Source organism: Mus pahari, chromosome 16 (assembly GCF_900095145.1).
Source record: "Mus pahari chromosome 16, PAHARI_EIJ_v1.1, whole genome shotgun sequence".
NCBI classification, from domain to species: domain Eukaryota; kingdom Metazoa; phylum Chordata; class Mammalia; order Rodentia; family Muridae; genus Mus; species Mus pahari.
This window is the reverse complement of record NC_034605.1, coordinates 9,400,496-9,426,844: the sequence shown is the minus strand read 5'-3', so window position 1 is coordinate 9,426,844 and position 26,349 is coordinate 9,400,496. Positions and strand designations below refer to the sequence as shown.

Genomic DNA, 26,349 nt, shown 5'->3' with positions numbered 1-26,349 from the left:
CTGAACAAGCCAGTGGAAGCAAGGCAGTAAAGAATATCCCTCCATGGCTTCTGCATCAGCTCCTGCTTTCTGACCTGCTTGAGTTCTAGTCCTGACTTCCTTTGGCGATGAACAGCAGTATGGAAGTGTAAGCTGAATAAACCCTTTCCTCCCCAACTTGCTTTTTGGTCATGATGTTTGTGCAGGAATAGAAACCTTGACTAAGACAGGGTCTCACATAACACAGGCTGGCCTCAAACTCATACATAGCTGACAATGATCTTGAGCTTATCTTGTCTCCACCACCCATTCTTACGGTTACAGTTGTGTACCACCTTGCCCAGTTTAAGAATTTTGAGTTCCTTACTCCAGAAGCATACTGTGGAATTTTGTGATGTTCATACTTTACTAGTGACACAAAATATAACTGACAATGATCATTCTTAAGAGATAGGAATAATTCCTCTCTGCTTGCCATTATATTTTTGCATTATAGTCTCTACTTAATTCTTATCTGTCCTCTGTACAAATCAAAAGACTATTATTGCTGTATCTGCTATTTTTCAGCAATATAATTTTTCATCAGGCTATTCTTACTTCATATACATTCTATTGTGAATCTAAATTCCCATGAGCAGAAGAAATACCCCTGCCTAACCTCACTTATAGGTCATGTCTTTGGTTAGTTCCTACAACCTTACAGCAGGGAGGAAAACTAGGAACCATCTGTTGGCTTCAAATTTTTCCAACAGTGGGAATCTCCCCAAGATCTTCCTTTGGTTTCTTATCTCGCTAATCTAAGATATCTCTGTTCTCTGCACTGAGATCTCTGTGTGACTGAAACGTAAAACAGTAGTTTCTATTCACCTCTCAAAGATCAGCTGGTTTTCATACAAATGTAGCTTTGAGTGCTGAGCAAATGTGAAGCAAAAGTAACTGAGAGGCCTGAATCTATTAAAAACATCAATTTTCAAGGTGTAATTAACAATTCCATATGAGGTCGGGCTGGAGAGACAGCTCAGTGGTTAAGAGCACTGATTGTTCTTCCAGAGGTCCTGAGTTCAATTCCCAGCAACCACTAAATGGCTCACAACCATCTCTAATGGGCATTTGATGCCATCTTTCTGGTGTGCCAGAAGACAGAAACAGTATACCCACATACATGAAATAAATAAATAACTCTTAGAAAAAAACAATTCCATATGAAAGAGAATGGCATTGAAAACCTTTGATGGGGTTAACAGAAAAATTCTGAGATCGGCAGGGAGCAGTTGTCAGCTTACTTTTAGAAACATTTAGTTTTTCTATATGGCAAAGTATATGTCCCATGACATAGCTGTAGAAGACAGAAACCTACACAGAGGTTTGGTTTCCATGAAGGAATTATATTATCCAGAAGTTCAGTGACTTGAGACAGTGAAGAGGGGCACAGGTGAGAAAAGCTAACCCTAGTTCCACTATTAAACAGAGCTCTAGAGATAATCTGTAAGAACTCCTCCCAGAGAGGCTCATTCCCCACTCACACTAGTCTTTTTATTATGAATATTGAGGTAACTGAACACATTGCAGTACTACTCAAAAAGCAAATTGAAGGAGTGCAATGACCAAAGTTACTTACTAACTCGCAGTATTGTATCTTAAATTTCTATGCAAGCCATCCAGGACTTTCATGTCCTCTGAAGCCAACTGGAATTCAAAAACCTATCACAGAAGTAGAAATTTTATTACTTTTATATTACATATTGCTAACATGGAAAATTCAAGTAAATTCAACAGTGTTGGCAGTGGCAATATTGAAAACACAGGAGACATGTCCCAAATATTTTGACGATATCAAACAAAACATTCAAATCATTAAAGCATAACAAGTGGAAAAGAAATAAACTCATGTTCTTATATAAGAGATTGAAACCACACAACTACAAGCCAATGAGAAACTAGAGACCAGAGATAACGAACTTAGAATACTGAAAATAATTATTTAAAAAATGAATTTTAACAATACAGTTTAGTAAGATGTATGGACAGAGACTCCTATATCCCATTAGTAATACAATGAGAAAATTAGTTTTATGTAGTTTAATTTATAAATTATCAAATGCTAGTGAAGTCATCAGCAAAGAGCATAGGAATTGACTTCAAAACATCTTATCTAAATTAGAGAGATTAAACATGAAAATTATCATCACTAGCTCCCAACATATTCAGACTAATGATCTTATGAATCTATAGTACTACTATAAACTATGTTGGAAATCAGTATCTGAACAGCTGATAAAACTATTAAGGATGCACTGTGCCTTTGAAGTGTAAGCCAAAAAAAAAAAAAAAAAAAAACCCTTTCTGCTCCCAAGTAGCTTTTGGTCATGGTATTATGCCAGCAACAGAAACCAAATTATGATATTCAATGATAACCCAATGTTAGCCATGCACAAGAGGAACTCTGTATCAAGGTGAAAAGTGAAAACTGACACCCAGGGCAGTCTGACATCCAGGACAGGTACCATACCATGTCCAGAGAGAGAGACAGAGACCGAGAGACAGAGGAAGGGAGAGAGGGAAGGATGGAGGGAGGGAGAGAAAGAGAGAGATTTTTAAATAACCCTACAGGTGAAAGGAAATAGCAGCCATCTTTAGAATACTCCACTCCACAACAATTGTGCTGTGTAACAAGGTGCAGCCTAAGCTAGTTAGCTAAAGAGTAAAATGAAAACTATCTGAAGGAAAGTTTAGGTAGGACTGACAACAGCCCAATCAGTAGAGAAGCCTCACTCTCTTGGAAATATAAGAGTGGACAGAACAGACATGGCAAAATTGAGTCCAGGCCAGCAAAATGGTTCATCAAGTGAAAGCCATAAGCCCTGAATGCAATGCCTGGGATCCATGGTGGAAAGAAAAGCTGACTCCTGGAAAAGCACAGAAGTATTCTGAGAGATTATGGAGTGTTGTGGATAGCCTGAGGGCTAATCATATCTGATGATAATTCTGTTCTGTGAGTGGCTGGGAACAAGGAATGAGTCAGCACTCAGGTGATTTCCTATAAATCTGCTTCCCACCTTAATTTGTAAAATAAAGGAGGGCTGATGATTGGGCAGATAAAAGGGAAGGTGAAGTGGAAGGAGAGGGAGAAGAAGGAGAAAATGAAAGAGGCAGAGGACACAGAGGAGGAGGAGGAAGAAGAAAAGCAAAGCAGAAACACATGGTCTGGAGAAACCGCAAGTTCTAAGGGGTCTCATAGATGTGGAAGATGGTAGTGTAGCAGTAGATCTACCCAGTCTAGGTTCACAACATGTATTCATATTAATTGAGTTGTGTTTTCATTGCCGGGGCATATTTGGGTTGGAGATTTACCTCAACAATGGAGGACCCATGTTAAGGATGTGTACTGGCTAGTCTTATGTCACACATGACACAAGCTAGAATTATCTGAAAGGAGGGAACTCACCTGAGAAAATGTCTCTATACTATCCAGATGTAATGTATCTTAATTAGTGATTGGGTCTAGACCATTGTGGGTGATGCCATCCCTGGGCTGTTGGTCCTGAGTTTTATAAGAAAGCAGGCTGAGGAAACCATGAGAAACTATCCAGTCACAGTGTTCCCTGATGGCCCCTGTATCAATTGTTGCCTCCATGTTCCTGCCCTCTTTGAGTTTCTATCCTGACTTTCTCTGATGAGGAACTGTGACCATAAATTGTGTTTGGACATGATGTTTCATGACAGCAATAGTAACCCTAAGACAGGATATTCCACAAATGCTTCAAGGCCTACAGCTCTGTCATCACCTGCATGAACTCTCTAATCCGCTTCTCATTGAAGCTCCTGGCCAGGACCACAATCCCACGCTGTAACTGGTAACGAAGGGCAATCAGTGCTGGTGTTTGCTTGTACTTATTTGCCATGGCACAAAGAACTGGATCATCTAAGAGAACTGGACTTTTCTGGTCCACCCTGGAAGGGAAAGTTAAAAAAAAGTGCTGAACTCCTGAAATTCAAATTACCTTTGTGTTAGGAGGCTTGCAAAACAGGTGTGCAGACCATAGATATACAACTGTTCTCTGCTGGGCCAGGAGAGCTAATATCATCTTGGATCGTCTCAGAAATTTAAATACCAATCCCTCCGAAGTTCGTTGAGAGTTAGATCTAGAAACTGTTATACAACTAAACATATTTCAACAAGGATGCTTGAGTTATGCTGTCGTCTTTGGTACTGACCAGGTTTTGTCTCGTGAACTTCCCAGTGTGCAGTAGGAAACCACAATGATGTCTTTTGACTTACAATAGTCCAGCATTTTGCTCTGGTTTAAATAAAGATGACATTCTACCTGATAAAAGACAGATTATATGAAGCATTGTATTTATACGAAATGGAAACACCAAAATAAGAGAAGTTAAATTCTTAAAAAGTAAAATATGAAATTTGAAGTGAAAAAAAAAAACATTAGTAGCAATCACTTTAACAAAATGAATTTAATATGTCTTTCTTGTAGAAAGTTTTTTTTTTTTAATATATACCCGAGAAGAAACAATTCTATGGGCCAGTTCTTAGATGCTAAATAATTTTTTAATAGTCGATATCATCTCAGATCTTCTCAAAAATTTAAATACCTATCCCTCTATGTCAGTTGAGAGTTAGATCTAGAAAATTGTTACTAAACTAAACATATTTGTTTAGGCTTGGCAGATTCCGGAGCGGGAGCAAGGAAAGGATTCTTGCAAACTTCTGTAGTAAATCACAGTAGAGGCAATTTGGCCAAAGGCTCATAATGGCATGTGTGAAGACAACGTGCCAATTTGATAGAATTCATATTAATGTAAGAAGTCCATAAGTCCATCACAATACAGAGAAGAAAAGAGACTACACAAATCCATTTATTTAGTTTAAGGATTTAGTCAAAACATTGGTATTCAAAGGCAAACTATTACTATTTACATTATCTTATACAGATAATGGTGCAACAGCTTAACAGATTAAAGCACTTGCCATCAAGTGATTTCAACTCCTGTGACCCACATGATGGAAAGAGAAAACCAACCAATTCCTACATTCCCCTGACCTACATATATGTGCTGGAGAGAGAGAGAGAGAGTGTGTGTGTGTGTGTGTGTGTGTGTGTGTATCTATCTGTATCTGTCTGTCTGTGTATATGTGCATATGTGTGTTTGAACAGTTGATTTTCTGTTAGAACTCAGGAAGGAATCGACTATGGTATATATGGTCAGTAGTACGATCAGCTCAAAGTGCTCTGCCCAAAATTCCCCATTATGGCTTCATGCTAACCAAATAAGATATCTCACAAATTTGCATGAATTTGATAGCTGCCAGTTAATTTCCCCATAGCTATGACTACAGATGATACAACTGAAGTTGGATACATCAGGACCAAGGGCACAGCCATCTAACATTCATGGTTGTGCCATTGATCTTTACTTGGACTTTATCACTGTTTCCTGCCCAAGCTGTATTTCCAGGACCTTTCCTCCTGTATACAGTTCTCTCCAGAGCATCCTTTTTCCTCCACTCTAATCTCATAGATGGGGAAGAAAAGCACCTTGTTCTCAGAAGGCACACTATAACTGCTGCCACCTTTGACAGCATTTCCCTCTTCTATTTTTTATATCCAACCAGGCGGTAGCCCCAAGCATTCCACTGTCTTTCTCAAGCAGAGTTGTAATGAAGGGACTTCTATGTCCTGTAAGAGAGACTCCATCCTTAGAATTTCTATCCCATGAAAATTAAATGAACAGGGCTAGACAACAAATCAGTGGTACAGGACGAACAAATTTAGGCATAAAAGGCCAAGAGGTGGAAAGGAATCACCTGGTTGCACACGGGCTTGTACTTGAGCCCCGGCTTGTTCAGGATAGTCTCCAGCTGCCTGCGGTTAAAGTTCGACACCCCAATGGACTTGGCCAGCCCAGCATCTTTACACTTTTCCATGGCCTGTAGAGAAAGAGAGAGTGGAGGTTAAATTGGACAGTTGCTAAAGGGGATGCTTTCAAGCAACGCTAAGGGAGCATTCAGTCCGAGAAGATGCACCTAACCCTTAGGAGACTGGAGGAGAAAATAAAGGACAGAGGAAAAGAAAGCAAAAGAAGAATTCCTGTGTCCTTAAGAAGGCCTGACACTATTATTGAGGCTATGGAGAGCTCACAAAATGTTACCTACCATGACTGCCCTCCAAAAGACCCAACAAGCAGTTGAAAGAGTCAGATGCAGATATCTGCATCCAACCAATGGACAGAAGCTGCTGACCCCTGTGGTTGAATTAGGGAAAAGCTGGAAGAAGCTGAGGAGGAATGTGACCCTGTAGGAGGACCTGCAGTTCAATTAATCTGAACCCCCAAGATCTCTCAGACGCTAGATCACCAACCAGGCAGCATACACCAGCTGATATGAGGCCCCCAACATATATACAGCAGAGGACTGCCATGTCTGGGTTCAGTCAGAGAAGATGCACCTAATCCTCAAGAGACTAGTCGTCCCAGGGAGTTTAGAGGTCTGGTTAGGTGTGGGTAGGGGGTGGGGACATCCTCGTGGAGACATGGGTCAGGGAGGAGGTATGAGGTGTGGAACAGTCGGAGGGTGGACCGGTAAGGGAATAAAATTTGGAGTGTAAATAAATAATAGTAATAAATTTTAAAAATATATCAAATACAAAAGAAATAGCTCACATTTCAATATGTGATTGGAAAGAGACTCCTAAGCTCAGTTCTTCTCCCCTAGTATTTCCAACAAGAAATCCCAACATAGCACCACTTTTGAAATTATGCAATTCTAGATCGAGCAAGGTACATTCCATTCTCGCAGGTGGCTGTCGCCCCTGACTCTCTCTCCCAGTGCCCCCTTCTGTGCTCTTTCCTCCAAGGACTCACCTCCCATGTGTCACAGAGATCCACTGCTTCAGCCAACAATTTTCCATGTTCGTCTCGGGGAAATAGGTTATCTCCAGGCTGGAATAGAATCTTTCATTTAGAGACATCTCTGAAGTTAAGTTACCATACTTAGCCACACTGTCAAGTCCTTCAAAGTCTGGCCTAGGAAGCCTTACTGAGTAAGTAGGAGATTATTTTGGATATTTTGCATTTGGAGTGACAAGGGACCACTCTTTAAAGATCGGCATGCTCTAATATTTTATACTTTTAATAAGATTAGAAATGCATTTCTCTCATGTCTTAATGGTGTCTTGTATGATTTTTTTTGTTATTCTTTCAGCCTCTATATTTCCCTATAGGAAAATGTCTCTATCTTTTTGGTAAATCAGGTAATTATATAGACACTATATCTTGTAATAATGAATTATGTTCATGACAAGAAAAACAATTCCTTATCCCAGTACATATATATGATTGTATAAAGGCATGCACAATTAAACTGGGACATCAGTCAGACTTTCTTTTCAGGATTAATGTGGGTATTACAAAGCCAGAATAGATCTCAGGTTTTATTAACCATGACTCTTGAATTGCTGCAAGTCCATATTTTCTACCAATAGCAAATGATAGCCCCCAAACTAAATAACCATGATGTAGAACTACGAGACAGAGAACATATTTCTGAAGCCGAAACTACTTCATGCCTCTAAACGTAGTCGTTGTGGACTTCCCAGTTATGTAACATAATCACTTCCATTGCACAATCAATCTAGCTTACGGTTTTGATAATTTTATAGCAAGAGTTCTGCATAACACAATTATTATGGGCCAAGTGCCATCTACAAAACTCCACTATGAAGCTATGAAAAGAAATATTCGCCAAATCTCCAAGAGCTGGTAGTATGAAAACCAGATGTTCTAGTTTGCATTACGTTTCTGAGACAAACACCGTGACTGAAAACAACTGGAGAAGGCAGGGTTTTACTTAATGTCTTACACTTCTCCATCATGACCCATCATTGGGGGCAGGCAGGACCGACCAGGATTCAAAAACAACAACAACAAAACTGCAGCATAAAAGATGTAGGAATGCCATCAGCTAACTTCCTTATACAGGCCAGGATCACCCACAGAGGGATGGCACTTCAGCCTCCAGTGAAGGCTATCTGAGCAATTCCCCAACTGTGACTCCCTCAGATGACTTTGGGCACTGTCAAACTGACAGCTAAAATCAGGGAGGACAGCCACCCAGGGTGTGTACCACCAGCTCTCCTCTCAGAGCGCAGCAATGAGATGATGTAATCTCAGTGTGAAACCTATGTATGGAAGTTAGATTAATCTCCACAACTGCATGGAAATACCTTCCAAAGACTAAGGCAGCCTGAGGGGATGGCCCAGGGGGTAAAGCATTATCATGAAATCCTAAAATGACCTGAGTTTAAACTCAAAAACGTGTGTAAAACAACAAAGAGAAAAAAAAAAATTAAACCCAGGTGTGGTGGTGCACCTTTGCAATCCCATCTCTGGGAAGGTGGAGAGAGGTGGATTCCTGGGTAATTTGGCTAGTCAGTCTAGCCTATTCAGAATTCTAAGCCAATGAAAGACCTTGTCTCAAATAAATTGTGGATGGCATCTGAATAGCATTAGTGGCTACGTTCAGTCTTTCATATGCATAAATACACACATGCAATGTGCAACCACATACATGTACACTTGCATATGCATGAACACACATGTGTACACACACACACACACACACACACACACACACACACACACACAAATAGGGATCAAAACCAGAACTATGCCTTGAATCCTTGAATGTAGTTATTGAGTTTTTTTTCCAAGCTTCTAATGCAGACGACAGCTAGATCATTTTCTTTCACAAGCAGGAAGCATGGATTCAAGACTTCAAATATAACATTAGGAAATGGAACTTAAGGATTACTCTTTAGGATTGTCATTTAAATGATAATCCACATATTCACTCAAGAATAAAAATCTTACATTGCAATTGGTTGTACCAGCATACCTAATGAGATAATTTTAAACAGAGCAATTGCTCACCTGCAAAGCCATTGGGAAATGAATAATATAAAGATCAACATAGTCCAGTTGTGCATTCTTCAGTGTCTTTTCCAAGCAAGATCGGACCAGTTCTGGTCGATGGAAAGTGCTCCAGAGCTGCCAACATTAAAGAGTGACACTTTAACCTCAAACCTCAGAGTTCATCCACTTTGGTTGAGTCACTTTATCTAACATGGAGACATTTTTCTACACTTCGAAACCCTCTCCCTGCTTTCCATCCTTTTCCTTGGTTTTTCACATATAAACTTCCCTGAGTGTGTAGTTCAATGCCCTACCACTGAGCTATATCACTGGAACATCATTACGTGTTATGCTCTTTGTCAGTTACCTATTGAACATGCAATAGAGTATTTAAAAGAAAGAGTTGTTTTTTTTTTTTTTTTCTAATAATAATGCTCAGTTTTCAAAGTATCACACAAGTTTGGTCTAAGTCACTCACCCATTCAAATACACAGGGAAGAGCTAGTATTCATTCAGTATGCATAACTGAAGGTTGTAGGAAAACCATTTCGGAGCCATGTGAGTGCATGCTGAACTTAACTGACAACGGTTCAGCTATCCCTTTTGTGACCAAACACTCCTGCAGACTGCTTGACTGTTTAGAACTTCAGCACTGTGGGGAGGTTGGAATATTACATGTCCAAATGTTAATTATCTTATCTAGTGCAGCCCTCTGAAACAGCCTTTCTTTGTCATCTCTGTGTGAGAACATCCTGTGACTAATAGATTTTTTTTTAAAAAAAATCCTTTGAGAATATATTAATTTAGGGAACTACTAGCTTCCACCAATCCAAAATCTAAGACTGTCATTAATAGTATCTTGGGCCTACAGAAAACACCCCATCTCACTGTACCTGTCTCTCTGGGGTACCCATCAATGTGTTTTAAATGTGCGTTGATTTATGACTTTATTTGTTCTGTGAAAGTATTAAAAACCTTCATGAAACTGCTTCTATGTTGGAACATAGAGTTTGAACCTAAATCTAAGTTCCTAAGCCATGGTTACTCCGAACAGCTCCAGAATAAACTGTCTCTTATTCCCTTTAAGATTCAAACTATGTCTCCTGTAGCCTGCATCTAAAAGCCTTTGATATTATGAGCCTGCTGTGTGAACTGTGTCCACACAGAACTTTGTTTACTTTCCTGGGGGGAAATTCCTCCACCTTCCTAAGAATTGCCTCGGGCAAGATGTTTCCTCCTTTTTCCCCCCTCCTCAGCAACGAAACTCTACATACTAAAAGGCATTTGCAAACACCCCCCATTTGTCCTCAAGACCATCTGTCTTCTGACCAAGACTGGTGATAGTGATGAGAAAAACTCTGGTTTTCACTGTTTCTCTCCCTGAATTAACTTGAAAGAAGCTCCACAGAATGCCCAGGAAAGGCACCCAGGAGCATTATCCCCAACCATCCCCTGCTACAGTTGCTTCTCAAATTCTCCTTCAGTTCCTCGACAGTGACCACCATTAGGTCATGGTTGAGTTTCGTCTGACTACGTTTCATGATGGCTTCACTCTGCTTTCACCTGAGACTCAGAACAGTATACTTACCTGGAAGTCATACGTTCTGACTCCACAGGGGTAACAAAGACATAGTTACCTATTTTTGATACTAGCTTGAATACATGAATGTGTGTGAATAAACCTTGTAGCATTTAATCATGATGTATGAAACAGGTAGTGATTGAACACATATTATCTCTTCAGTTCTATCACATTAAATATGCCTACAAGCATCCCATGGACAAAATACCTTTGAAGTATAGAATATATCTTCTCTCTTCACAGTGCCATCTTCGATCTTGCTTCTAATGGCCTGGCCTGCTTCCTCTTCTATTTGGTACAAATAAGCTGAGTCAAAATGGCGGAATCCAGTATCTATAGCTATTTTAATAGCCTTGATAAGTTCATCCTTAGGAACCTAAAGGAGCAACCAAAAATAGTATCTGTTTAATAAAAGATATTTCAGACATAGTTAATGGTTCTCCAATAAATCAACTTCTCCTGTCTTGGGGTTGCTATGTATGTGTAGGTACAAGCTCATTACAATTCCCCTAGGTCTTTTCCAACCAGTCCTAGAGGTGAGCATCCCCACAAACACGTTCAGTCCAGGGCACTGTGTTACTGATATTGTCAGTTCTGAGCAGTATCTCCCGATTCAGTCATTTGATCACAGGACTCACAAGCTGAATTGGGGCAGTATAGAAATATAGGACAACTTATGGGGATGGGATACAGGAAGAAAATAATACTCTCACCCTGGAGTCAGTTGAAAATCAAGAATGATATAACAATTAGCAACATGTGCTATGGTGGCATATTCATATTCAGCTTTATTATGTTAAAATAGCAATAAAATTAGATTAAGTCCAGACATGTATATGACCTTGAATAGGACATTGTTTCTTTTCCAACATATTTTCTAGGCATCTCAAACAAGACTGTAACTTTGTATATGGTAATATGTCCTGTTTTATGGATTCCTGTGAAAAATTCACCTTTATCAACTATGACCCTGCCATGTGCATTTCAGAACTCACTCCATGAACTCTTTTTTAATTAACCCTCTGAAGATAATAACTTCACTTAAACAGTTTATATGGCTATTATGAAGATGGTAATGGGCGATTTTTTTCCTTGAAAAGCCCGTACCTATATTTGTGTGTGTCTTATTATTGCTTTTAATAACACACATTTAAATACATGTTTTAAAATGTGCTTTAGGACTGGGCAAATGGTTATGTTGGTAAAATGCTTGCTGTACAAGATGAGATCCTGGGATGGACCCCCAGAATTCATGTAAAAACATTGTGTGTAGCTGTTCATGCTTGTAATCCAGGCACTGAAGAAGCAGAGGCAGACAGATCTATCAGGCAATTTATCCTGCCTCATGAGTTCCAGGCCAGTGAAAGATTCTGCCCCAAATAAACAATGTGTACAACATCAAGAGAACAACATTCAAGGTTGATCTCTGGCCTCCTCATGCATATACCCACATGAGTGTGCATGTACGTACACACATACACACACGCACACAGAGGTATCATAAAGAAAAAGCCGGAAACTATTCTATATAAGAATTTCAGATGGTTTTCAATGAAATTACAAAGGTTATATAACATCTTATAGCCTGCCCCCATCTCTTTTTCCAGTTGTAATTATTTTAAATTCCATAAAGCATACAAAGGTCATTCTCCAATTACATCTACATCAACAAGTACAAGTGACCATTGACACTTGATGTCAGTGTACTGCATTCTAACCCTAGTCTCTTCCATGTAGAATAAGTTGTAAAAGGATAATAAAATAACCATAGCTGCTCATAAAATCAACATGCATTGAAGTCAATTTGATAACAATGCTTAACAAAATGTCCCTTTACTCGGAAAGCTCAAACCTTTCAGTCACGGTCAGAGTCCTCTGTCTATTGATTCAGGATCAGAGAAAAAGGTTGGGGGAGCTAACAACATTCTTCAGTGTTTTGCATTCACAGTTTGTTGAAAACCTATCTCATGCATGACTAACATAAACAAGAACTAAATTTATAAAGCATCTTGTTATGTTGAGTGATGCACCAACGTGCATTTTTATCATTGGTTTCATGATGAAGTGTGGTTAGAAGTCATTTCCAATGTATCTTTTGTATTAGATCATTGTTAGTAGAGCCTAAAAATTGAATTATGTTCAAACTTGACCGCTATTGTTTTATTTATTGACTCTGAGCAGCTTAGCAATACAGGAATAGCTGGATACTGGCAGATGCTATGTCACATGGTAATTTGACCTGCACATGCATTTGTACAATTCAGAAAATATGGGGCTGCATCTCATTAACTCCTTAACCTGGTTTCCTTGCACCTATGTCAGATGACTCACAACTGTCTGTAACTCCAATTCTATGGGATACCATGCCTTCTTCTGGTCTCGGGTCATATGTCCATACTCACACACAGGCATACATACATTCACACATTGAAATTAAAATACATCTTTCAAAATATGGGCAATTATTATGCTATCTTAAAACTATACGGAACTCAAAATGCATTTAATACAAATAAAAGGAAATAATAATGCTGTGAATTACTAGAAAGTTACATGAACTGGCAAATGTCACAAGGAGATACCTATTTACATAAATATTTGCTCTGGTTCTATTGTGAGAGACAACATTCTTCGGAATAAAGCACACATTCTCTTACTGGATAAAGTTGTCTCTAATACCCTTGGTTTTGTGCAGCAGTTTTAACTTCACCATCGCTTTTTGTTGTTGAAATTGTTGTTTTTCAGTTAATAGTAAAAATTCAGTACTTAGATGTTGTTCTATATGCCTAATTTACACATATGTTTACACATATAATTTTAAGAAGTTTGACTTGTGGAAAATAAAACAAAAATGAGTCTATTTTCAATACAACCTGGGTCTGATTCATCTTACCAACAAAGACAATAACAAGAATGAAGATGAGTTATAAAATTTTTGTAATATTTTATTTGTGCACATACGTGTGTGTGTGTGTGTGTGTGTGTGTGTGTGTGTGTGTGTGTTATCTGAATGCCTAAGGAAGCTCTCTCTGCTACGTGATTCCAGGGATCAATCAAACTCAATTCATCAAAGACCCTACAAAATGTTTCAGGAATTGTTTTCTCTAATGTATTCAATCGACTTAAAATAGTATAATTTAGTTTTCCATTTACAAACATTATTTTATCTTATGTGTTTTGCCAGCCTGCATGTCTGTGTTGCCTGCTGTCAGCAGAGACAAGGAGAGGATTTTGAATCTCCTGGACCTGGAGTTACAGACAGTTGTAAGCCTCCATGTGGGTTCCTGGACTTGAACCCAGTTCCTCTTAAAGAGGAGCCAGTGCTCTTAACCACTGAGCTCAAACAGAGTTCCAGTTTACACAGCGCAGCCCTGCCCTTCTCTAAACTGTACTGACCCCTACGGATTTACTGAAATTAGAGCTGCTGTGGTATCTTTGCTTCTTACCTCTCTTTCAAGTATGTATGCTTAGTAAAAATTCCTATCAGAAGAGGTCAAAGTATCTCTATGATCATGTCTTCTGCATGAGAAAATTGATACTCAAGCTTAAAGTGCCAGTCTTTGCCACTCACTGAGTAAGTAACCAGAGGACTAGATCAGAATGGAAATTTTTTCCCAGGAAAACCTGTATTTTGATTCAAATGTCATGAACAGGAACATGGAGCAAGGATTTAGAGTTGCTTTGTTAAAGTATAATTAACCCCAAAAATAGTGTTCTATTTTCTTTTTTAGGTAAATGCTTCTAAAGTGAGAGTAGGAAAGAAATTCTTCTTCAGTGCAGGTCTGAAATTTGTGCTGTGGACTCAGCCCCTCTCTTCATCCGATCATTTGTCATAAACTCCAGTTAAGTTCTACCATCAAATTTGTTTTCTGGCTTCTGTCTACCTGAGAGGAGTAGTTATTTGAAGCACTGAAACAAACAAACAAAAAAATCCATTTTGTAATCAATTCATCGCACAGCAGTAGCACTGATTGATATTTCATTTACTATAAAATAGACTGAAACGAAAGGAGAAACAGAGCCCAGAATAAACAATATTGTCCACATGGTAAGTCTCCAAGGAACAGTAACAAGTCTGACTCCTCTACGAAAAGCTCTATTCTGCAGACCTGATGTCTAATGTGAGGCTGAGTCAAACAGGAGCAAATCTAAAAGCACATCCTTGATCTCTTCTCCTATAAACCCTTAAGCCCGAGACACAATTGTTACCTTATCAGGCACAGTGGTTCCAAACCCCAGTGCAGGAATGAAGTGACCATCATTTAGTACCACACGCTGAGATGCAGAACTCATGGCTTGTTACGCATGCAACCAAGCGGATCTTGAGACTTCTGTTTACACAGGATAAAAGCCAGGAAAATTGCTACAGCTCCTTAAATATCTCCTGGAAAGTTAAACAATGGTATGTGGGAGGAGCCAGCTTAAAGCAATAGTCCACAGAGACAAAAACTGGAGGCTGTCTGCATGTGTATGAGAGTAAACTCCAATAAATCAAGAGAGCATGAAAATGAAACCATGAATTTCTTGTAGAAGAAAAGGTTCTGTTCACAATCCATATTTACTTATGTAAATGTTTAAGGGGAAACTGATGGACAGTAATCAATCACAGGTTACCTAGAAAGTAACTTCAGCTCCTGGACTCTGGTTTTCATTTGAAAAGAGTATTTCTTCTTCTTTACTTTCTAAACAGTGAAAGTCTCATTGTGACATTTCCACCCAGACACAATGTTTCTTGATCAAGTTTAACTCCCCCACTGCCTCTTCTGTTCTCTCTCTGGCCCCCTAAATAGTCTCCCTTCTCCTTTTGTGTCTTTTTTCAAAGACCAAACACCATCTGTGGGGAACACACAAGCTATTTGCCTTTCTGAGTTGGGGATTTTGTGTTTAACAAGATGATTTTCACCTGGCTCCATCCATTTTGATGCAAATGATATGATTTTGTCTGTCCTAAATAAAACTCTGTTGCAGGAAATATTTAAAAAAACAAACTGGCATATTCCTACTCTTATGCCTCTGCCTCGGTGGCCTGGCCAACCATGCACTGGTGGGCAATGACCAGTCTGTTTTTATCTTGTGGAGACTGACTCAGAACTCCACAATCTCTTCACCCAGCTCTCTGGGTTCCCACTGGCAGTTGCTACCACGCCAACCCCATGCTTCAAATCCCCCACTGCCTTTGTGGTGCACATCTGGCAATCCCATGATTTGCCACCATACCTTTCTCTCTTGAACCCAGATGAGCCACCAAGTGAAGGAAAACACAACAAAAACTCAGTTCAGAAACAATGGTAACTCAATCTCTGGTCGCAACAACTAAAACCTAATCTTGTAAGCTAGCCAGCCTGGTCTACAGAGTGAGTTCCAGGACAGCCAGGGCTACACAGAGAAACCCTAAAAAAAAAAAAAAAAAAAAAAAAAAAAAAAGTAAAATCCAATTACGGGGTGGAGATATGGCTCAGCAGGTAAGAGCACTGACTGTTCTTCTGAAGGTTCTAAGTTCAAATCATAGCAACCACATGGTGACTCACAATCACCTGTAAGATCTGATGCCCTTTTCTGGTGCATCTCAAGACAGCTACAGTGTACTTATTTATAACAATAAATACATCTTTAAAAAAAAGTCCAATTCCTCTGGTGGCAAATCCTTGTGGATTTGCCATGATACCAGGAAACTCTAGCATCTACATCTTACCTGTCTGCTGTCCCATTCCAAATAGGGCCTCTCTCCTGCCACCTGTTTTTGTCCATCCAACCCAGAAGTCCCGCCTACTTGCCCAGTGATTGGCTCCTTTATTCACTAGGAGACTGGTTCACAAGAAGCCACCTCATTCCAGGCAGCCTCTCCCAGGAGAACAGAATTAACATAAAATACAAGCAGCACAGAGCCAACCACAGCAAAACACCATCTTAAATAGATACCACATGGCTTGACCCATTTATCCATTGATTGGCACCTAGGCTGTTTCCATATCTTGAACACGGTGAATAGCACTTTTAAGAAGCACGGATGTATACTATAATGGAAGTATAATATAATAGTGTCCCAGGGAGTGGCACTATTAGAAGGTGTTGGAGGAGGCCCTGTTGGAGTAGGTGTGTCACTGTGGGCATAAGCTTTAAGACCCTCATCCTAGCTGCCTAGAAGTCAGTATTCTGCTAGTAGCCTTCAGATGAAAATAAAGAACTCTCGGCAACTCCTGAACCATGATGCCATGTTCTCACCTTGATTATAATGGACTGAACCTCTGAACCTGTAAGTCAACCCCAATTAAATGTTGTCCTTTATAAGAGTTGCCTTGGTCATGGTGTCTGCTCACAGCAGTAAACCCTAACTAAAACATATAGATGCTATTACCATACTGACTTGGATTCTTTTGCATCTATACGAGGAGCAGAATAGCTGGACCAAAAGGAAATTCCTTTTTTTAGTTTTCTGATCCTAAGTTCATGCTGATTTCCATAATGGCTGAAGTAACTTACATTCTTACCAGCCATGTTGAAGAACCCCACCATCTCCCTTCCTCAACAACATTTGTTGGTTCTTGCTTTTCTTGATGTCAGCCATCTGATTGGTAGGACAGAATCTCTAGCTTTGATTAGCGTTTTCTTGATTGCTATAAACAGTGAATATTTGTATATTATTTTTTAGACATTCTAGAGCTATTTACTTTTCCATTCATGGTCAGATAAATTATTACTTTGATTATTGATTTTTCAGCTTTTTAAGTGTTCTAGATACTCATGCTTTGGAAGATGAATAGCTGGCAAAGATTCCCATATATTCCATAGGCTTTTCCTTCACCTTGTTAATAGTTTCCTTTTCCTTCTGTTATATTTTTTCCATTTTTCCCATATTTGATACTGAGATTCCCATAGAAGTTAGGAAGATTATCTCTTCTACTTTTAAATAAGGATCTTATTAGTAACCAGCCTTCTCTTCAAGACTTCTTTCTCTGTTCCACTCAGAGAAGGGAAAACAATCTAAAATAACAATACAGCATATTTTACATTTTTAGTTTCATTTCATGTGCATGGGTGTTCTGCCTATGTGTTTATCTGGGTGAGGGTGTCAGATCACTTGGAACTGGAATTACAGACAGCTTTGAGTTGCCATGTGGGTGCTTGGAAATGAACATGGGTCTTCTGGAAGAGCAACTAATCTGCTTATCCATTGAGCCATCTCTCCAGTCCACAATACAGCATTTCTTAAAATATTTTTATTAGATATTTTCTTTATTTACATTTCAAATGTTATCCCCTTTCCTAGTTTCCCCTCCAAAAATCCCCTATCCCCTCCCCCCTTCCCCTGATCCCCAACCCACCCACTCTTATTCCCAGTCCTGGCCTTCCACTATACTGGTGCATAGAACCTTCACAGGACCAAGGGCCTCTCCTCCCATTGATGACTGACTAGGACATCCTCTGCTACATATACAGCTAGAGCCACAAGTTCCATCATGTGTTTTCTTTGATTGATGGTTTAGTTCTAAGGAGCTCTGGGGGTACAGTAATAGAGCTGAGTTTTCATTATTGCTTCTGTGGGTAATGATACATAAACTGTGTGGAGCACCCTCAGATCACCCTCACTGGTACAGTGATCCATTCCCTTGGTGGTGTTGGCAGGCTTTCTTGCTACACTAACAGCTGCCTTGTTCCTAAAGTGAAGAAAAAGATACACAACTAAGTTGATTCATCTAAAGGTAACATGCCTATGAGGTATAAAGTATCTTTTATTCACTTGATGTAATTGTCATCTGAGAGGCTTACTGCTAAGTCAGCTCACTCTTTCTAGCTCTTTCTGAACTCTGGCTAGCTGGTTCAACTCAGCTATTCTGGCCCAAACTCCTCTCCAAGATGACTGATTCAAACTGCCTTCTCTCAGCTTCTTATTGAATTGCTCTGCTTCACCTCAAACTAACTCTGGCAATCTGTTCTAATCTTCAGCTCCTTCTTCTTCTCTGGCTTGTTCTGTTTTTACCTGCAACTTGTTTTTGTAAAACTATTCCAGTAATAGTTCATTCTCTCTCTCTCTCTCTCTCTCTCTCTCTCTCTCTCTCTCTCTCTCTCTCTCTCTCCCCATTCTCTTGAGTCGCCTCTCTTTCCTGTCTGTTCTTGTGAGAGTTGGGCATATTCTATCTCTGTCTCATTTTCTTTATATATATTTTTATTAGATATTTTTTTCATTTACATTTCAAATGCTATACCCAAAGCACCACCCTGCTCCCCAACCCACCCACTCCTGCTTCCTGCCCTGGCATTCCCCTGTACTGGGGCATATGATCTTCGCAAGATCAAGGGCCTTTCCTCCCATGTATGGTCAACTAGGCCATTGTCTGCTACATATCCAACTAGAGATACAAGCTCTAGGGGGTACTGGTTAGTTCATATTGTTGTTCCTCCTACTGGGTTGCAGACCCCTTTAGCTCCTTGGGTACTTTCTTTAGCTCCTTCATTGGGGGCCCTGTGTCCTATCTAACAGATGACTGTGAGCATCCACTTCTGTATTTGCCAGGCACTGGCATAGCCTCACAAGAGAAAGCTATATCATAGTCCTGTCAGCAAAATCTTTCTGGCATATGCGATAGTGTCTGGGTTTGGTGGTTGTATATGGGATGGATCCCCAGGTGGGGCAGTCTCTGGATGGTCCTTCCTTCCATCTCAGCTCCAAACTTTGTCTCTGTAACTCCTTCCATTGGTATTTTGTTCCCCATTCTAAGAAGGAACAAAGTATCCACACTTTGGTCTTCCTTCTTCTTGAGTTTCATGTGTTTTGCAAATTGTGTCTCGGGTATTCTAAGTTTCTGGGCTAATATCCACTTATCAGTGAGTGCATATCATGTGTGTTCTTTTGTGATTGGGTTACCTCACTCAGGATGATATCCTCCAGATACATCCATTGGCCTAAGAATTTCATGAATTCATTTTTTTAATTGCTGAGTAGTACTCCATTGTGTAAATGTACCACATTTTCAGTATCCATTCCTCTGTTGAGGAACATCTGGGTTCTTTCCAGCTTCTGGCTATTATAAATAATAAAGCTTTCTCTGATCTTTCACTTGTCTGCCCCTCAATTAGATGTTACTTTCAAGCATAGCTATTTCCTTTTATAAACTAACCTTACTCTTATTGTTAGGGATTAAAGATGTGTACTAAGGGCAGGTCTGTATTCCAGTCACATCATAATCCAGGGTGTGTAGCACTCCAAGCCATATCATAACTTTGGATGTGATCCCTTGCCAGAACAGCCAAGTTGCAGAATTAAAATTCCTCTAATGATGAAAAATTCCAATGTGGCCCACTTTCACTATATGGCATAGACAGGCATACTTCCTTAATGAATGGACTATGCTTCATGACCACAGAGGTCCCTCCAAAGCAACTTAGGGACTAAATAATATACTACAACCTCTGAAATTAACACATACAACATGAGATTGTAAACATGCTATGATGTAGCCCTTGCTCTGAGCAATAAGACATACAACTGAGCTGTTGGTCCAGGAAAAATAAATAAATATAAATAAATAATAAAGAAGCACCTGATTAAGAGAGGAATTCCAAAGAGAAAAAGACATCTGGATGCAAGGATTATCTACAGTAACAATGAAAGGTGATGGCACAGTATTCTAAATAGAAATCCAAATCTTCATGATAAAAGGAGTGAGCCAAGTAGTGGGTAATATAAAATAGGATGATAGCAGCCTTCAAATCATAATATCATAGAGGCCTTTCCCACTTGATACATGAGACAAAAGCTTAAGTACTCACTAAGGTCTGGTGAATATAATTACTGTTCCTAGTCGGGTTTCAATGGAGTCACCATTGCTCAACCTATTGAAAATAGTGCCAACCCTTAGCTGACAAGCTACTGATAGGTGATAGCTGGTTTGGGGAGGTACAAGGAGTTTTCATTAATGTGAGACCCTGGGTAAGTGAATCATGCTAAGTGTATAGGCAGCACAAACTCTACTCAGAGGGTTCCAACATTTTTTTAATAGAAAATAAAAAAAAGAATGCATGAAGTTAGGCAAGGCTAGTGTGGCTCTAGGAGGAATTAGGGAAAGTTGAAGGAATAAATATGATCATAGTGTATGATATGCATTGACACATTCCCAAAGAATTAATAAAAATATTGTGTTAAAAAAATAAAACACAACCAGGCATAATTGCTCACACCCTAAACTCTGGAAGCAGAGGCAGACAGATCTTGGTGCGTTTAAGGCCAGCCTGGTCTACATTGTAAGTTCTAGAACATCCAGGGCTTTGTAGAGAGAACCTGTTTCAGAAAATGAAGAAGTAAATAGCACCTAATATTCTAATTCCTCCACAACTATTCATTCTTCCCACTCCTGCATGTTCTCCAATTAACTATCAAGAATATTAAAGATCTGAGATTTTAATCTGACTTGCAAACATGTCTTGTGCATGGTGGTAGAAACCCTGAACATTCTGGGCTAGTGTGGTAGTTTGAATGAAAATGGTCTTATAGGCTCATAGGGACCGGCACTATTGGGAGGTGTGGTCTTGTCAGAGTAGTAGGTGTGGTCCTGTTGGAAGAAGTGTGTCACTTTGAGGTCTCACATGCTGAAGCTAGGCCTAGTGTTCTAAATCAATTCCTGCTGCCTGCACATCCAGAGGTAGAACCCTCAAACTCCCAGCTACCTCTGCAGTACCATGTCTTCCTGCGTACCTCCATGCTTCCCACCATGACAGCAATGGACTAAACCTCTAAACTGTAAGCTAACATGAATTACATGTTTTCCATTATAAGAGTTGCCATGGTTAAAGTAGCAGTTTGTTACCTGTGACAATATTTGTGGCCAAAGTCAGGTCCCTTTTGAGTTGGTTCCTGCATCTCGAGTTTCCAGAACATGAAGTGAAGCAATTCAATGGCACTTGAGTAAAAAGAGCCTTTTGAGCATTGGGAACCCAGATAATTTGCAAGGCATGGTAAGCACAGCTGCCTCTTTAGCCAAGGACATTTGTTGCTTACTTTATTAGACACACTTCATATTTCCTTGAGGGGAGCTACTGTCTCTACATGCCATGACTATTCACTATAGAAACTTCTTGAACAACTGGTGTAGAATGAAGGCCAGTTGGTCCCTCTGCTTGTCAAATGTAGAGTGACCTATGAAGTCCTAGCAGGTAGTGAGTCACAGAGTCCTACCCCTATGCGTAGAACACAAGCCAATTGTTATTATTAGGAAAGGGTACTTCAGTTTCCTCTACATATATACCCCCTTGGAAGTTGACCCCAGTCCAGTAGGAGACAACACATCCAAGTTTATTTTGGCAGTACAAATTGATCTTGAACGTTGTTTTGCTTGGTTTTGGTTTGGTTTGGTTTGTTAATTTTAGATCACAAAGTTGTATGGGTAGGGAAAGAGGAATGGATATGAGAAGAACTAGGGGGATTGGTAAGTCTCAACACAACACATACAAAATTCTCAAAAACAAACAAACAAACAAACCTGATTTTAAAAAAGGAACACAAACAGAAAAATAAGTAAATACAAAGAACAAAGTAAACGCATCAAAAGAAAAACAAAAACAAATAAAACCTCAAGAAGTAAATATTTTAAAGAAAAATATGTAAGAGGCCAGGCAGAACTACTTCCAATAGATACCTACTGATTTCTCTCTGTGTCTTTTTTAAGTGTTATTTGTACTTTTTAATTATGTGGATGTTTGGGGTGGGGGATGTCCTGGCTGGTTTTGTGTGTCAACTGGACACAATCTGGAGTTACCACAGAAAAAGGAGCCTCCCTTGAGGAAATGCCTGCATGAGATCCAGCTGTAAGGCATTTTCTTCATTAGTGATGAAGGGTGGGAGGTCCATTGTGAGTGGTGCCATCCCTGGGCTTGTAGTCCTGGGTTCTAAAAGAAAGCAGGCTGAGCAAGCCAGGAGAAGCAAGCCAGTAAGCAGTACTCCTCCATGGCCTCTGCATCAGCTCCTGTGTCCAAGTCCCTGCCCTGTGTAAGTTCCTGTCCTGACTTCCTTTGGTGGTCAACAGCAATGTGAAAGTATAAGCTGAATAAAATTTTTCATCCTCAACTTGCTTCTTGGCCATGATGTTTTGTGCAAGAATAGAAACCCTGACTAAGATGGGGGCAGGTAGGTTCACATGATTGTGTGTGCCCACAGAGGACAACAGATATACTCGGGTGTTCTAGAGCTGGAGTTACACTTGGATCGTGCCAACATGGGTGCTGTGAACCAAACAACAAAGCAGTCCACACTCAAACTCTCAGCCCTCTCCAGCACAGTCACCCCCTTCCCCATTTCTCGTTTAATGCTTCTGATTTTATATTGTTCATAACCCACTTATTCCAGTAAATTTACATACTCAAAAACATTTTTATATTTTCCTGGCTTATTACAAAAACAATGCCTGAAAATCAAAACAGAAGGTTCAAAAAAAAATAAAATAAAACTTCAACAAAGTTTAACTAGAAAAAAAAAAATAAAAGAATTTATGCCACTTCCAACTAATAAAATTATCCAAACCTGCTTTGATAAATAAAAAAATAAAATAAAATAAGTTGATAATATCCATTTCTTTACAATCAGAAAAGTGCTCTAAAATTCTTGAATATTGCTCAAAAATGTGAAGAAAATACATTCACAAAGTATACAGTCCAATTGTTGAAATTTATTTTAGTTTTTGTAAATAAAAATGTACACATGAAACTTGCATAAAAATCAAGGGAACTACATCAAATATTTCCTTTTATTTTGTAAATCCTCTGTAATTTTCTGTCATTTTTTTAATCACCAGGGAAAACAAATGGCCTCACTTGTGATTTGTAGTTTTGTGATATTAGACAGGCACAAAGCAACAGGGATACTGCTTCCTAGCCAAACACAGCTATACACTGCCTGGAGGGAGGAAAGTCTCCAAAATGTTTAGCAGCTCATATTCAATATTCTTCCAAAAATGGATAGTAAGGGTGATCCATCGCACTGAAAGAGAAAAAGAAATATTTGTTCGTTCACTATTCACACTTCTGATAGACAAAATGATGGGTGTCCAATATTTGAGGACCCCTTGAAACTTCAGTAGACACTATCTGGCTAAATGCAACAGGATATATCTGTGACTAAGGTTGTGGATCAACTGATTTCTTTCTTTTTAAAATTGTGTTGTTGTGGGCTGGAGAAATGGCTCAGTTGGTTAAGAGCACTGACTGCTCTTCCAGAGGTCAATGAAAACCATTTGAAATATTTGAGTTCAATTCCCAGCAACCACATGGTGGCTTGCAGCCATCTGTAATGGGATCTGGTGCTCTCTTCAGGTGTATGTCTGAAGACACCTACAGTGTACTCATATAAATAAAATAAATAAATCTTAAAATATATATATATATATATGTGTGTGTGTGTGCATTTGTGTGTGTGTGTGTGTGTGTGTGTGTTTTGTTGTTGTTGTTGTTGTTGTTGTTGTTGTTGTTAACATATCTGTGCCGAGACAGGCATATGGAAGTCAAAGCACAGCTCTGTAGAGTCAGTTCTCTCCTTCCACTTTCCGGAAATTGAACTCAAGTTCTCGAGTTTGCATGACAAGCTCCTCTACCCACTGAGTCCTCCTATTAGTCCCACTTCATGATTTTCTATATTTCAAGTTAGTAACTGAGTATGTAGATAAGGAAATGGGCATGTGATTGGGGGAAAAGCTGAGGAATGTTTGGGAACAAAGGGTGTGTCTGGGAAAAGGACTGTCGCAGGGCAAATGCCATTGGTCAGAGAGAGGAGGAAGCTTATACATGTCATCTTTGAGAGTCCATCTTCCACAAAGATTATTTGAAGTACATGTTATACTGCTTTGGTATAGACAAAGTTAGAATAGGCTTGAAATATTGTGTGTCCATTATTGTTGAATTCTCTTTTATTTCTTTTTATTTTGATATACATTAATGAGAAAACATTTTCCTGGGCCTCTTAATGTATCATGAGCCATAATTAGTCTGGTCTCTGTGGCGGATGGGCAGGTTAGCCCTAAAAAGACACTTACTTTGACCATAGGTCATGAGGAGATGTTTTAAAGTGAATCCACAATGATGCAACTTTGATTTTTAGACAGTCACATGTTTTCGGTGTTACTTTGAACTTATTGAATAATAGAGGATGCCTTTAAACTTCTGTTCCCCCTGTTTCCACCTCGCAGGCTACTGTGCCTGCTTTTATGTAGCGCTGGGGGTCAGAGTGAGAGCTTTATGCATGCTAGGGAAGCATTGCACCAACTGAGCTACAGCCCCAACATGGCCAGTTTTGAAATGGGGTTGGTGCTGAGTCTGACTACATGTTATGAACCTCAGAAGAAATTGTTCTTCTGAGGCCTATAGTGGGGCATTTGTTCCACACCTATTCTGAAAATCAGGCATGTCTTCTGTAATGGCATTATATTGAAAAGTTATCATGTGTTGTTTGAGCTCACTGAGAAGCTGGCTCCGGAAGCAGAGTTGTCCATCCCCTCATTTAAGACCCAATGTATTTTGTCTCAACCTATCTTCTAAGACCCCTTGTTTATGGTCATTGCACCACCATCACCACCACTACCACCCTCTACCAAACTCTTACAGGGAAAGAAAAAAAGCAATGAAAGAACCCAAGAGTGAAAACATCATGCCTTTGAGGACAACTAGAGGTTTCCATAATACAAAAGTGCCTGTAGTAGGAAAGAGAAGCCAGCTCAGCCATAGGAACTACCTCAGCTTCCCCTGTGACCTGCATAAAACAGACTTTGACATACCGTCCTGCTGTGTGAACTCCAGTTCCCATAGAACTTTGTTTACTCCCATGGGAAGAATGCCTGAACCTGCCAAGGAATGCCAAGGGCAAGATATGTCCCCTCCCATCCTCAACTGTACTGCTTAGCATACTCAAGGACGTTGTACAAACAGCCCCCTTCCAGCCAACAGACCTTCTGTCGCCTGAGTTCATGTAGTCATGAGAAATACTCTGGATGGTTTTCATTGTTTCTCTCTCTAAGCTTTGAACTCTGAGCTATCCAGAAGAAAGTTTCAGAGAATGCTAGTGAAGATACACTTCTCTGTTAAGCAGCAGAGCCTGGAGTCTCCTGGTTCTGTTGAGTCTTGAATTTGACTTTAATTCCTCACCACCAATCACTGGTGGCTCTTATTATCCCCCAGTTGGTTTCTGCTGGATGTTGTAAGCACCCATTTTGATAATGCAATCTCTATCTTGACCATTTGTTCTAGCAGGAATCCTCACCCAAGGGAATTGGCCACTCTCCTCTGCTCAGGACTCTCTATTTGGAACGCCAGTTGACTGCCTTGAATTCCCAGGTGGTTTTTGCAGGATGTTTGCAAGCCTCCAATTTAATAACATTACCTTCTTGCTGCTAATTTACCCTGTTGCCTAGAAGCCTCACCTGAGTGGAGTCTTTGCTTTGCTCAGGACCCTCTATTGAGAACTCAGGCTGGTTGCTTTAAAAGCATTCTCTGAGACGACTTCTGGATATTTAGAATGCACAATTCAACCATGTTTGCCATCTATCACTATTTATTCTTTGACTTGCTGTATATGCAATAAACTCACCCATTCAAAACCAAACGTTTAGCTACATGGACCACTCCATGGATCATACAGAGCATCTTCAAAGCTCACCTGTATGTTACAAAGTGCAAACAACCTATAAAATGATCTAGAGGAGTCACTTACAATGACATTTTAGAATATCGAAAATTTCTGTTGAGGCTTGTATTAGTCAAGGTTCTCTAGAGTCACAGAACTTACAGATAATCTCTATATAGTAAAGGAATTTATTGATGACTTACAGTCTGCAGTCCAAATCCCAACAATGGTTCAGTAGTAGCTGTGAATGGAAGTCCAAGGATCT

The 26,349-nt window shown here is 39.6% G+C and overlaps 1 protein-coding gene across 1 annotated transcript in view; it reads right to left on the bottom strand.

The window, feature by feature from the left end:
• Positions 1-16,202, bottom strand: part of LOC110333848 (3-alpha-hydroxysteroid dehydrogenase) — an 18,114-nt gene extending 1,912 nt beyond the window's left edge. Inside the window, exons 1-9 of the mRNA XM_021215594.2 lie at positions 16,179-16,202; positions 14,696-14,870; positions 10,695-10,862; positions 8,923-9,039; positions 6,856-6,933; positions 5,801-5,923; positions 4,195-4,304; positions 3,765-3,930; positions 1,598-1,680 (exon numbers count right to left, since the gene is read on the bottom strand). Coding sequence (XP_021071253.1) covers positions 1,598-1,680; positions 3,765-3,930; positions 4,195-4,304; positions 5,801-5,923; positions 6,856-6,933; positions 8,923-9,039; positions 10,695-10,862; positions 14,696-14,779 — 929 coding nt within the window. The 5' untranslated portion in view covers positions 14,780-14,870; positions 16,179-16,202. The remainder of the gene's footprint in view (positions 1-1,597; positions 1,681-3,764; positions 3,931-4,194; positions 4,305-5,800; positions 5,924-6,855; positions 6,934-8,922; positions 9,040-10,694; positions 10,863-14,695; positions 14,871-16,178) is intronic.
• Between the last annotated feature and the right edge of the window lie 10,147 nt (positions 16,203-26,349).